Source organism: Leopardus geoffroyi, chromosome D3 (genome assembly GCF_018350155.1).
Source record: "Leopardus geoffroyi isolate Oge1 chromosome D3, O.geoffroyi_Oge1_pat1.0, whole genome shotgun sequence".
Classification (NCBI taxonomy): Eukaryota; Metazoa; Chordata; class Mammalia; order Carnivora; family Felidae; genus Leopardus; species Leopardus geoffroyi.
In genome coordinates, this window is record NC_059339.1 from 31067508 (window position 1) to 31080641 (window position 13134).

The 13134-nt window shown below is 40.4% G+C and overlaps 1 protein-coding gene across 16 annotated transcripts in view; it reads right to left on the reverse strand.

Moving 5' to 3' along the window:
• LDLRAD4 (low density lipoprotein receptor class A domain containing 4) overlaps positions 1 to 13134 on the reverse strand; it is a 441951-nt gene that overhangs the window by 37704 nt on the left and 391113 nt on the right. Inside the window, exon 1 of one of the 16 annotated variants that reach the window (XM_045457548.1) lies at positions 1907 to 2112. The exons of 13 other annotated variants lie outside the window; for them this stretch is intronic. Coding sequence is in view for 2 of the 3 variants with exons in the window: in XM_045457545.1 (XP_045313501.1) it covers positions 1198 to 1267 (70 nt within the window). In the remaining variant the exon portion in view is untranslated. Of the gene's footprint in view, positions 1 to 1197; positions 1324 to 1906; positions 2113 to 13134 lie in introns of those variants that run through there. 2 more of the 16 variants (XM_045457545.1, XM_045457544.1) reach the window with 2 other exon arrangements.

Sequence of the window (13134 nt, forward strand, 5' to 3'; positions counted from 1 at the left end):
AATCCTATTTATATTAATATATTTACCTAAAATGTTTTGCAGGATATAAATGTAGGAAATGATACCTATGTTCTGTAGGAGGAGAGGTGAAAGCACAGTGTAGTCAAATGGCATGGGGAGCTCTGAGGGCAAGGTGTGGCCCACATCTGCCTGACTCTAGCCCGCGGCCAGGTGCCTTTGATGACACTGGCAGGCAAGTATCAGTGAGCAATCATTAGACTGACTACCAAATCCCTAGAATGCAGACACTGCGAGTCCAACCAGCTGCTAGAATAACATCTTTTTAATCCACTAAGGTCCAAGCATTCATCCAATACAACTTTTCATCATGCATTTTAGAATCTAGAGTCTCACGATCTCTTCAGAAAGAAATCTAGCTAACTATGTTCCAATCAAAGATGATTGACAGGATTTTCTGAAAACATAGCAGAGGAGTAAGAGCAATTACAAACCTTTTAGAAGTCTATCCCTCTGCTGTGTTATAAATGGAAAAAAATACATACATAAACCCATAATTCTCTCTATAGGATTCATTTAAAATCCACCCCCACCCCACCGCCACATTATTAATTTAGGAAAATGTATCAGAAAAAATATACAGCTGCACAAGTAACCATTTCTTCACATTTTACAGCAGTGACTCCTGAATGCTCCCTAGCTAGTAGTCTGTCTGTCTCTCACAGTCTCCCTCTCAGAGTCACAGTTTGCTTTCCTAAGGTCTACTGTTAGTAGACTGGTGACCCGAGAAACAACCCAGTAAACCACCCACATCTTGAGAAATACATCTTTTCTGTCAAATGCTGTTTTCAATGACTCAGGGTGAAAAAAAGTACCCATGAGTCTAGTGATAAGTAATAGCATTTCTGGGGGTGGGGTGGGGGGGAGTTAGTCCCATGTACAGAACATTTTAAAAAATAAAACTCCAAAGCAACAAACCTGTGTATTTATGTATAGCATCTCCAACAGGAACAAACTGATCACAGAAGAGAAAGAAGATGAAAAAGCCTAAAATACATCTTCCTACAGAGTCAAGCCCTGAAGCGTTCTCAGAGCTGATAGACCCTTCTTAAGGAAATACAAACTTCTTGAGAAAGAGTTTCTACTCTTCTCAACTCTGTCCTCAGACCAAACTTCAGGAACAACCACCACAAACCCCAGAGAGCAGGCATCATCCACAGCTGGCCTCTGAAAGTGTACCTTTTTTCAAGAACAGGTCTTTAAACGGGGCCTCCTTCAGTGTGCTGTTGTTCAGGTGGTCACTGGACATACTCGAGTCCTCTGCCAGGGGGAGTCCAACCGTGACGCAGTCCCCCCCTCCCCGCCCCCAGTTCAAAGCATCCCTTCAGCTTCAGGCAATCTCCTCTTTAGGCAGCTCAGAGCTGCAGTTATAGCCAGCGTGGGGTGTGAGTGTGTGTGTGTGTGTGTGCGTGTGTGCGCGCTTCTGTCTGTCTCTCTCTCTCTCTACTGTATCAGCAGGGCCCAGCCCAGGTGCTAGACTCAAATGCTGTGGCTCTGACCGCAGACTGTGGCTATCAATTATCAACTGCCATCCACAGAAATCAGAAGCTCTGTGGTAGGAAGCCGGTGGTGTCACAGAGCAGATAACAAGTCCAGGGTCTCAAATCCTGAGAGCAGCTGAACACCCAGTGTTGTATTCAGCAACACACAGCAATGATTAGTCTGCATTTCTCATGTTTGGCCTCACATGGGACATGTTACACATACGGACGAGCGGAATGCAGCTAAACGGATCATCTTATTCCACTGCATTCAATAATCTTTTTAACAGGCAAATATCAAACCAGACAAAGCAGAAAGGGGAAGATCTACAAATCTCAACACAATATTTCTTCCCTTGGTCTCAGCTAGAAGCTTTCAAGGTTGAAGAAATGGAGAGAGAGCTTACCGAGGCAGCGCGTGCAAACAGGCACGGACTCTTAGCCACTCACGCTTCTCTGCTCTGGATCCGGCTTTAAGAGCACGTCCTGGCTTGAAGTGCCCACAGCGTCCCTCATGCCAGGAGCTAGGCTGCAGGCCATTCTTGGGGTCCCCCTCTCCCCAGAGTCTCTCTCTAACTGATGGGAGCAGTCCGCATGGCTCTTGCAGCTAAGCTGTGCACTAGCAACTGGCAAAGTCATAACCACAGCAGGAAACACTCAGTGTCTCCCCCTCCCACTCTCGCTTCCCTGTCAGCCCTTCACTTCTCTCCCCTCTATTTCTCAATGCATGGTAGCAAAAATATACCACAGAGAATGCTGTAAAGTCAGGACTCTCATTCTTAACTACTAGGCAGTTTGAGTTTACAACGTTCAGAAATTAAAGAGTCCAAATGGTAAAGCAGAGACATCTCTCAGGAGGGAGCTTTTTCCTGGTTCATTTTGTGCAAGCACGGTCTCTGTCTCCCTTGAGGTCTACACGGTTTTTCATATGTGCGTTAAGACATCTCCGGTGCATTCTGATGCCCTGGGGCTGTGTGAAGAGACTTAAGGGAAGGCTGTGTGTCTGCTCTAGCACTTTTCATAAAAAATCAGTGTGGCCACAGTGAAAAGGGCAGAGTGCCATAGTAATACTGCAAATAACCCCAGCCACAAGCACTGCTCTGCGCCCAGAATAGCCTTTGTTTTTCCTTATTTAGGATAAATAGCAATGACATGTGGGCCATAACAATAGTTTTGGCTGTAGGAGGAGTTGTCAAAGCAAAACTAAACGCTGTTGGTTACTACCAGCATTAGAAACGAAGACAGTTACGTCAGCAGCCTGTCCCTGCTGTCGGCCCCAGCATGTCACCTGGGGCTAACAGCAGTGTTCTGGGCTTGATGTCACCACCACGTCCTCAGGTTGGCCAGAAGACACCACTATTTCATGTTTTAATTACTGGTGGTGGAGGCAGGAAAGGAACAAAAGAACCATCAAGAAGATTTTTCAGAGATTTCATGTGGATAAAAGAAATGGGAATTTCAGCAGGAAAATTAACAGTTGCGTACATTTGCATGTGCCAATCAAGACAGCCTGATTTTTCTCGAGCAATTTCCAAATTTAAAACATAACTCTCCTTTCTTGTTCTGCTTTTCCCTAATTTCTTTTCAGAGTCACGTGGCTGGGTGAATGAAGAGGGTGAAGCTCAGGAAACTGGGCTGGGGTGTGGTCACCAGGGCAGGGGACCCTCCTCAGAGAAGAGTCAGCATCAGAAAGCATCAAGCTTCAGACACTATGGCTTCAGACTGGCTCTGCTGGTCTTTGATATTCCCTTGTCACTACAACCTCAGGTCCTGGCCATCTGGGGATGGCACTTTCTAGTCAGTTCGGTACGAGTGACAAGATCACTCGAAATCAAGTCTTTAAAAGGGAATATTCATAAGATTGCATATGACTGTCATGCAAATCTGTTTTTGAAAATCAAGGAGTTAGTCAATATTATGAAAATATTAGTCAATGTTAAAAAAGTTGGCTCTGTCGTTTGTTAATGGATATACCTGCATTTTGAAATGACTGTGAATAGTCCACTTTGGGGTTTAACATTATTTGAGATGCGTATTTCATGTATCAAAAAAAAAAAAAAAAAAAAAACCCAAAACCCAGCATATTTTTCACCTTTAATGGCTGTATTGTATTCCACTCAGCCTTAACACACTTACTTTGTTTGGCTGGCTTCCTTATCACTGGGCATTTGAGCCACGGGAGTCAATCTTAATTAAGCTCCTTGTTCATTCTGTTCAATTGTTCCCAATGTTTAATCTATTTAAAAATCACTTTAAAAGCTTTTGACTTTATGGATGAGTTTGTTTTCAAAACAGTGCCCAAACTGCACAGCAGGCACACTGCTGGCTGAGGTAGGTGTTTACCAGAGTCGCTCTGGGCTGTGTTTGACGTGTGCTGGCCATGCTGCCTGATTAACACCAGCGTGTCACCACCCGTCAGCATGCACTACAGGGTTGTCAAGGCTAAATCACCAGGTGGTGGTCTTGATTTTGTTCTATTTTCTTTTAAGCACTGGCCTGGGAGGGTGCTTCAGGAAGAAAACACAGAGGTCAGACCAGGGGTTCCCAGAAGCCAAGGGTTTATGTCCTGATAAACACCTAATTCTAGCTGATGGGATGTGGATCGCTGTGCTGGGGCCTTTTAACTGATGAGTGCCAATATTTCTCTTCCCTTAATTCAGAGAAAATGGCAGTACACACAGCAGAAGGGTGTGGGAAGAGACTAGTCTGCTGAATAAAAACACGTAAGTAGGAAAGTGTAAAAGCCATTTGCATTCAAGAATTCTTTCTTCCCTCCTGGTCTTTAAATATGGATCTCTAAAATGAGTACTCTGATGGGCTAACTGCTTTTACTAGCAGTTAAAAAAAAATGTCCCAAAGCTGTATGTGGTTTCCCTGAGTACAGCAGAGACCTTGGAAGGGTTGCCTAAGATAGACATTTTCACAGGGTCTGTTGATAGCAACAAGGACTTGAAGAGCTGTTGTCTCCATAAGCCCACTCTATCAACATCTTCAGGTTTCCTCTATAAAGATCTTCATTTCATTAATTCATCTGACAAATATTTACTAAGTGATTACAGACCCTAGGAGGAAATATACTGGACCTTCAATGCAATCTGACAGACAAGCATTTACTGTAGGGTTGAACTTGTCTTAGGTGCTATGTGTATGTAGGTAGTTACTTATTTAAGAAATTGAACAACCAAGCTCTAAGGACTGGCTTCCAGCCAGGTCTGAATGTGACAAGCTGAAGCGACTAGGAGCATCTGCGACCTCAATGGCCAAAAGAGGCAGCACAGGGCAGGGGTTTTAGCTCAGGGGCTACTAGGGGGTCATTAGCTTCACAAAATACCTCTAGGTGGTAAAGGGGTGCTCTGCTATACCAGAATCTTTCTCTATCACATATAACCTGGGTTAGCATCTTCATCTTGCCTGGTCCAATCCTTGCATTTAATCACCATGGGCTTCTTGGTCATGCCCTGCTGTCTCTCGTCACCATATTCCCACCCTCAAAGGGTATCCCACTCACAACAGAAATTTTCACAGATAAATATCATTTGGAGAGTTAAGAATATTTTATAATGATTATATAGCAGAAAATTAGCATTTATAAACATTTCTAAAGATCTACTGTTATGTTCTGGGCACTTTCAGTCACCGTATATCTTTTACCTTCATGTCATGTTTTCTTATTCCCACTTTATGGGGGAAGAAGCTGAGGTTCAGAGAGGGTGAATACTTTGTCCAAGGTCAAATGGCTGCTAAGAGGCAAGCTGCAGGTCGGAACCCTGGGAAGCTTGACTCAGAAGCTCCTACCCACTCTATCCATCATTCTGCTTAATGGGCAGTGAACCTAGAATTATCCAAACTAAAGTCCCCTGAACTAACCAAAGTATGTCAAGCAGATCAATACTTGGATTTTTAAAGCCTGACTGCTTGATTCCTTTAAGGCACTAACTTGCAAATCCATGTGAAAGATTCTGTATCTCAATGTTGCCAGAGGCTCTTGGAACCATTTTATGTGTCTTGTATATCTGTTAATGTGACTCCTGTTAAGAATCAATGGTTCTGTCCATTACAAATTCCTATTCTTTGAGGTTTATGACTATGCTGTAAAATTCTGCTCTGAGGTGAAGTTTTCCACATAAAAATTAAGCCCTGGAATTTGGCCTTTAGAAAACAAAACAGTTCATTTTAAGTAAGTTTGCTACATTTAAAGTCATGAATGAGGATTTTAAAATAACGCTGACTCCTGTAGACTCAAAACATAGTAATAGTTTGATATTTGTGGACATTAGCCTATAGCATGGAATAATTTACTAATGTATTCTTAGTGCTTAAAAATTGCAACACATAGGTTTTTATGTAGAAATATGAATGCTCTGCATATGTTCCAACCACAGTACTTGATACCCGCATCATCTGGTAGAAATGTCAGCAAATATAAAAATATGCAACATGATAATAGAGCTAGCAAGCTGACAAGGTGGATTAAAAGCTTATTAAATAAGTTAGTCTAAATTAAATAGCCTTAAAATAGCTTCCTAATATGCAACAATACTCCCTATATTAAAAGACTTTGGAGTTTATCTCTGCCACCATAATATTTTTTCTTCTAATGAAAAAAAGAATTATATATTATTTTGTGTTTATGGTGATATAGATTTTCATAATGGCTAAGCTACTCCCTACCAAGTAGGTTACATACCTTTGAAAATTGCAGTTACTCTTCCAAGCCCCAGGAAAAAAAAAATAAGGAAGGCAATACAAAGTTTTCATGGTGGCTAACTTCTGGGACCAGTTAGACCCAAGTTTGGGATCCAGTCCTGCCATCTGACCATGTCAGCTTGAGCTAAGCCCCTGTTTCCTCATCTGTAAAGTGAGGCCAAGAATACCTGTATCATAGGGTAGAAGGCGGACAGAATAAGAAGACATATCTAAACCCTTACCCCCAAATTCATCCAAGGAACAGCAGCATCAGCATCACCTGGGAGCTGGTTACAAGTACAGCATCTTGGATCCTGCCTTGGACTTTACTGAACCAGAGTCTGCATTTGAACCATATCCCTAGGTGATTCATCTGCACATCAAAGTTTCTTCTGAAACTTTGGTCAAATTCAAACTCCTCATTCAAATTAAATGAGCAAACAGGGGCTTGAAGAATATATAACTTGTGCACACCACACAAAGGAAATGAGAGTAGAATCTAGGTCTCCCGTTTAGAGCCCAAGCGATTGCTACTCAACAATGATTTTAAACAATGGTACTCAACATGCATGGATTTGTATGCACATCTGTGTAAAATCATGATGCTGCCCTCCTGGGCTAAAGGCAAGGCCCAGCACCACAGGGCAGGTGTTTGCTGCTGTCTTCCCCACTGTACTAATAGGCTGTTACTGATCCACCCACACTTCTTAGAAAAAAGCAGGAGAGGTGGACTGTGTTGTCAGGGCTCACAATAATGGTGAAGCCAACTAGCTTATGGTAAGAGTCTCTGGTGTTGGAATACAATTTCTAGGATATTTGGCATGCCTCATAAAAACTTCAGCAGTCCCCGAGGACTTCTGGATATATGTTAAGAAAGAATTGTAATTTTGTTTTCTGGGAAAACTCAAGTGCCATGAGCAGACTCTTCTTAAAGGCAGAATTATGAAGATGCTGTCAGTCCACTCCTATGAACTTGGCCTGACTCTCATGTCCTCCTGGGCCTCTCTGTTCCCTGAGAGAGCCAGATACCAGGAAAGTAGAATCCTGGCACTTGGGTTCCAGAAACAGCTTTCCACTTCTTTTTTTTTTTAGTGATTTTTTAAAAGTTTATTATTTTGAGAGAAGGGCGGGGGGGGGGCGGGGAACAGAGAGAGCAAGCGAGCCTGAGTTGGGGAGGGGTACAGAGAGTGGGAGAGAGAGAATCCCAAGCAAGCTCCACGTTGTCAGTGCAAAGCCTGACATAGGCCTCGAACCCAAGAAACAGTGAGATATGATGTGAGCCAAAATCAAGAGTCAGACACTTAACCACCTGAGCCACCTACATACCCCACCGGCTTTCCACCTGTGTTGCATGCATTCTTTCAGCAGTCACCTGCTGACACCTCCCAAACTGTTTTCCTATCAACAAGACCTGTTCATGGTGCCTTCATAAAACTGCCACATCATCATCAAGGGGGGGTACCCATTAAAGGTGTGGTAGAAATGATCTACTCTAGCCTCTTCACATTTCAGGTAAAATATGCATATATTCTATATACAAACACACCAAATATTTTAAAATTTAAAATATTCAATATGATTATTTAGAAAAATATTTAATTTTGCTTTTCAAATATATTTCTCAATTTCTTCCAAAAGCTAGAATGCTGAATAACCTTCACAACGCATCCTATTTCTGAGAAGACCATAAAAAAAAAAAAGCTCAAGATGTTTACAACTCAGATCCTAGATACTACGATTCTATTCCCAGTTCTTAACCCCATAAAAACTTTAACTGCCCCTTGGAGATGGAAATACCACTTTCATTAGCACTCTACTCCAGGCAAACATTGTGCATTCTTATACAGTATATGGCACAGTACATGGCATCTATACTTGCTGTGTGTCATTGCTAAATTACTGAACAATGTTATGATCATTATTCTTGACGATTCGAAGGCAGAAGTCCCTGTGCAATCACAAGCATTTCTTAGACAATCTGAATGTGGAGGTGAGGTGCACGCTGTCGTCTCTGGTGCTTCTCTTTGTCTTGCTTATAAATTCTAGGATGTGTTTGGGTAGTTCTGAGACCTTTAGGTTCCTGGCTTTTGTGAAAGCATTAATTTATCCAAAGGTTGGGAAAAAGTCAAAGCACATTTCAGGGTTTTAGTTACTGTTTTAAAGCATATGCTAAGGCAAACACTAGAAAAATCACAGGCTAAAATCCCAGTTAATCCAAAATCACATCAGATCTATATAACTATACTCAGTTCTCATCCTTGGCACTTTAAGACAAGCCCAGCACACATATGCTTTAAAAACAAGAACCACCGCTCTCTTGTATCAGATCAACTTTGAAAACACGAGGTCAATCCTCATTTCTGTCAGAGCAGAGCACTCATTATATACCAGTCACCATGAAGAGACAGGATACAAAGGAAGCCAGGAAATGTCCTGTCCATGACATCCCTAGTTCATCCTGAGCAAGAGCTAGTGAAGTACTGAGACTGGCAGAGTGCTCAGCAAGGAGCAGGTGAATGAAGGAATGAATGAATGAATGAACGAACAAACAAATGAGGGTCCTATAAAAGGAAGAGTTTTTAACCTAAGTAATAACAATAGTTACTACTTACATAGCACTTACTATGTGCCTGGAAGTATTCCAAAGTATTTTACTCATTTAATTAAGCCATTTAATCCTTACAGGTGCCATATGAAATGAGTACTGATTTTTATCCCAGTTTTACAGATGAGAGAACTGAGTCACAGAGAGGTCATGCCCAACATTGTGCCCAATGTCACACAGCTAATAAGTGGCAGTGCCAGGACTTAGATCAGAAAGTCTCACTCCAGAATCTACTCTTATCTACTAATCAGAACCCAAAATGTGACTGGTTCAAGGAACACTCCTCAGCCAAATCCTATTTTTTAGAAGGAACTTGATCAATAAGCCCCATTTAAATGATTCGAGGAATGAATTAATTCTCTGAGACCAAGGCTCTTGGAAGGGCTGACAGAACACAGAGACCATTTAACTCTACCATTTGAGAAGGAAGTCTTCACATCTCAAGGAAGACACTGTTGGAAGCAAACTTAATTGCACCCTTGGGTAATTATTCCTTTAGGTTAAACTAAACCAGTTCTCTGGTAAGTTAAGGCTATTGTCTTTTATCCCTTTCCTTTTCTTGGGCTCTGAAATGATGAAGTGGCTGGTTCTGTACTGATAGTATAAAAAGGTAAATAAAAATAAATGTAAGTATTGATAAAAATCAGAGTTTTCCAGGAAAAAAAGCATCCCATCCTTTTTTTTTTTCTATCTCTAGTTTATTATGTCCATAACCCTTTCTCTTTAATTTAAAATGTCGTCTTCATTTAGAGATTCATATTGGAACCCATTCTAATACTGAAAATAGTAATGTGCCTGAAGGAATTGTTCAGCTTAATATCTTATTCATTTGTGAATTGAAAATTACTGAAACTAAAAGACAATTTTTAAGCCCACTATAATGTCAGTCAGATTTCTTTGTTTAAAATGAGGGATGTTGGGGCGCCTGGGTGGCTCAGTCAGTTGAGCGTCCGACTTCAGCTCAGGTCGTGATCTCACGGCTCTTGAGTTTGAGCCCGGTGTCGGGCTCTGTGCTGACAGCTCGGAGCCTGGAGCCTGCTTCCGATCCTGTGTCTCCCTCTCTCTCTCTGACCCTAACCCACTCACATTCTGTCTCTGTCTCTCTCAAAAATAAATAAACATTAAAAAAAAATTTTTTTTAAATGAGGGATCTTTCTCCAAAGGCAATGAAATCACCACAAGGAAATGGGCTTGAGGCCCCTGATTAGCTAGAGATAATGAAGATCAACTAGGCTTTGAGGACATCTTACCACCGTGAAACAAACAGAAACCCAAATGGTCAGGAGAGTAGGCACTCAAGAGTGCCTTTTATGTGGATAAGGGGAAATGTGGTCCTGTTTTTATAAAAAGTGACCTTAACCAAATCTGTTATTCCCAATAATAAACACTCAAAATTAGTAAACCAATAGAATACAATAAAATAGAGTAGCAATAATAAAAATGTTTGGAATTTTCAAACAGTCTGAATGGTTTTCTGGCAGAGACTCAATCTTGGTTATACAAATAAAACAGAATTTTTTTTTTAATTTAAAGGGCCAGAAATGGTAATATTGCAGATGCCTTTACAATCTTTTCCCTGTAATGTGCCTAACAGAAAAACTTTCCAAACTGTCTATTTACCATTTATTCCTCTTAAAGGCAGAAATCCTGGCCAAGGCTGGCTGCAGGGTACAATCTGGTCACACATACTCTTGTTGGGGAGTCTTAGTTCAAACAGATAAAATAGCATATAGAGAACCTTGATCAGATTTCAGATAAATGACTCCTAACTCTTAGGCTGTAGGTTATCTCTGCTGTCATTCTGCCCTCAGAACACTTCAGCCTTAGCTCCTCCTGGTAGGGTCTAATGCTGGTCAGGAGACCAGTTTCTAGTGCTACCTCTACTGTTGCCTGAGACTGCCATTAGTAAGTCATATCAAGGCTCAGTCCTCAGATGTTCTCTCACTTCACTGCTGGAATCAAATTCCAGTGTTCTGCACACTTCAGTCTTTCAAGGCCCACCCTTAGGGTTCTTAAAATATCTGCATTTCACCTGTACTATAATTTACTTAATAGCAACTTTTAACTGGACTTTAATTCATTTGAAAAAATCTTAAGCTCTTCTAAGTAATAACACTTATGAAATCACTCGTATGATATGCTAGGGATTTTTTTGTGAAGTATATTATTAAACATTTACAGTAAACATACATTTGAATAAAATCTTTTAATAGTATTTATAAAATATAAAGAAAAATTTCTTACTATTGACCATTTAAAAAGAAATGTTTTGGGACACCTGGGTAGCTCAGTGGGTTAAGTGTCTGACTTTGGCTAAGGTCATGATCTCGCTGTTTGTGAGTTCAAGCCCCGCATCGGGCTCTGTGCTGACAGCTGAGAGACTGCTGCCTGCTTCAGATTCTGTCTCCCTCTCTCTCTGCCCCTCCCATGCTCATGCTCTGTTTCTCTCTGTCTCTCAACAATAAATAAACGTTAAAAAAAATTTTTTTTGAAAGAAATGTTTGTAGGGGTGCCTGAGTGGCTCAGTCAGTTAGGCATCCAACTTCAGCCCAGGTTATGATCCCACATTTCATTGGTTCAAGCCCTGCATCAGACTCTGTGCTGACAGCTCGGAGCCTGAAGCCTGCTTTGGATTCTGTGTCTCCCTCTCTCTCTGCCCCTCCCCTGCTTGCGCTCTGTCTCTCTGTCTCCCAAAAATAAATAAATATTTAAAAAATTAAAAAATAAATAAAAAGTAAAAATAAAAAAAATGTTTGCCGTAAAATTTAGTTTTAGTCAATTACATAAGGAAAACATGATTTATCCACATATATATTATAATGTGTTTGAAACTGAACATATTTAAAACATACTATGGAAAAGCCACTTCTAAAATAGGGGAGTAAGGATATCCATGTTCTCACTCCCCAGGAAAGCAACTAACAAAGATTATTTAAAATTAACTATTTAGGGGCGCCTGGGTGGCGCAGTCGGTTAAGCGTCCGACTTCAGCCAGGTCACGATCTTGCGGTCCGTGAGTTCGAGCCCCGCGTCAGGCTCTGGGCTGATGGCTCAGAGCCTGGGGCCTGTTTCCGATTCTGTGTCTCCCTCTCTCTCTGCCCCTCCCCCATTCATACTCTGTCTCTCTCTGTCCCAAAAATAAATAAAAACGTTGGAAAAAAAAAATTAAAAAAAAAATTAACTATTTAAAGTCTCTGAAAACTATCCAAAGGGCATACAACAAATTAAGAAATATTTAGGAGCAAATTAAGCCTAAAGCAAGAAGAAGGAGGGGAATAAGAAAGATTAGAGCAGAAAATAATGAAATATAAAAAGAATAGAGAAAATCAACAAAACCAAAATTTGGTTCTTTGAAAAGATCAACAAAATTGACAAACCTTTAATAGACTGACAAAGAAAAAAGGGGGGGGGGGAAAGACTAAAATTACTAATATTAGGAACAAAAGAGGCAATGTCAGTGTACCCATCTTGCAAACATAAAAAGTATTATATTGAAATAACATGAACAACTGTATGTCAACAAATTAGATAACTTAGATATAATGGAAGAATTCCTAGAAAGGCCCCTACTACCAAAATTGATTTAACAAGAAATAGAAAGTCTGAATGTACTTATAACAAGTAAAGACATTGAATTAGTAATTTTATAAATTCTCACAAAGAAAAGCCCAGGCCCAAATGACATTATTGTTGAATTTTACCAGACATTTAAAGAATTAATACTCTTCACAAGTTCTTCTAAAGAACAGAAAGACAGAGAACCCTTCCCAACTCATCCCAAGAGGTAAATATTACCCTGATAACAAAATCGCACAAAGACATTACAAGAACAGAAACTTCTCTTATAAAATCAGATGCAAAAATCCTCAACAAGATACCGTCAAACCAAACTCCAGCAATATATATGCTGAACTGGGATTTATTCCAGGACTGCAGGGTTATTTTAACATCCAAAAATCAATTAAAGTAATACACCATATCAATGAAATAAAGGACAAAACCATATGATCATCTCAAAAGAAGCAAACAATGTGGTAATCAAACAATGTGGTACTGGCATAAGGCTAAGTATTACCAATGGAATAGAGAGTCCAGAAATAAACCCTCACATTTATAGTCAGTTCATTTTTGACAAAAGTGCCATGACCAATCGCTGGGGAAGAAGAGTCTTTCCAACAAATGGTAATCACACACCTGGAAAGATCTAAATCTAAGAGCTAAAACTATTAAAAAATTCTTAGAAAAAACCATAGGAGTAAATCTTTGTGATCTTTAATTAGGCAAAGCCTTCTTAGCTATCTCACCAAAAGCACAAACAACAAAAGCAGATACCTAGTAAGTATT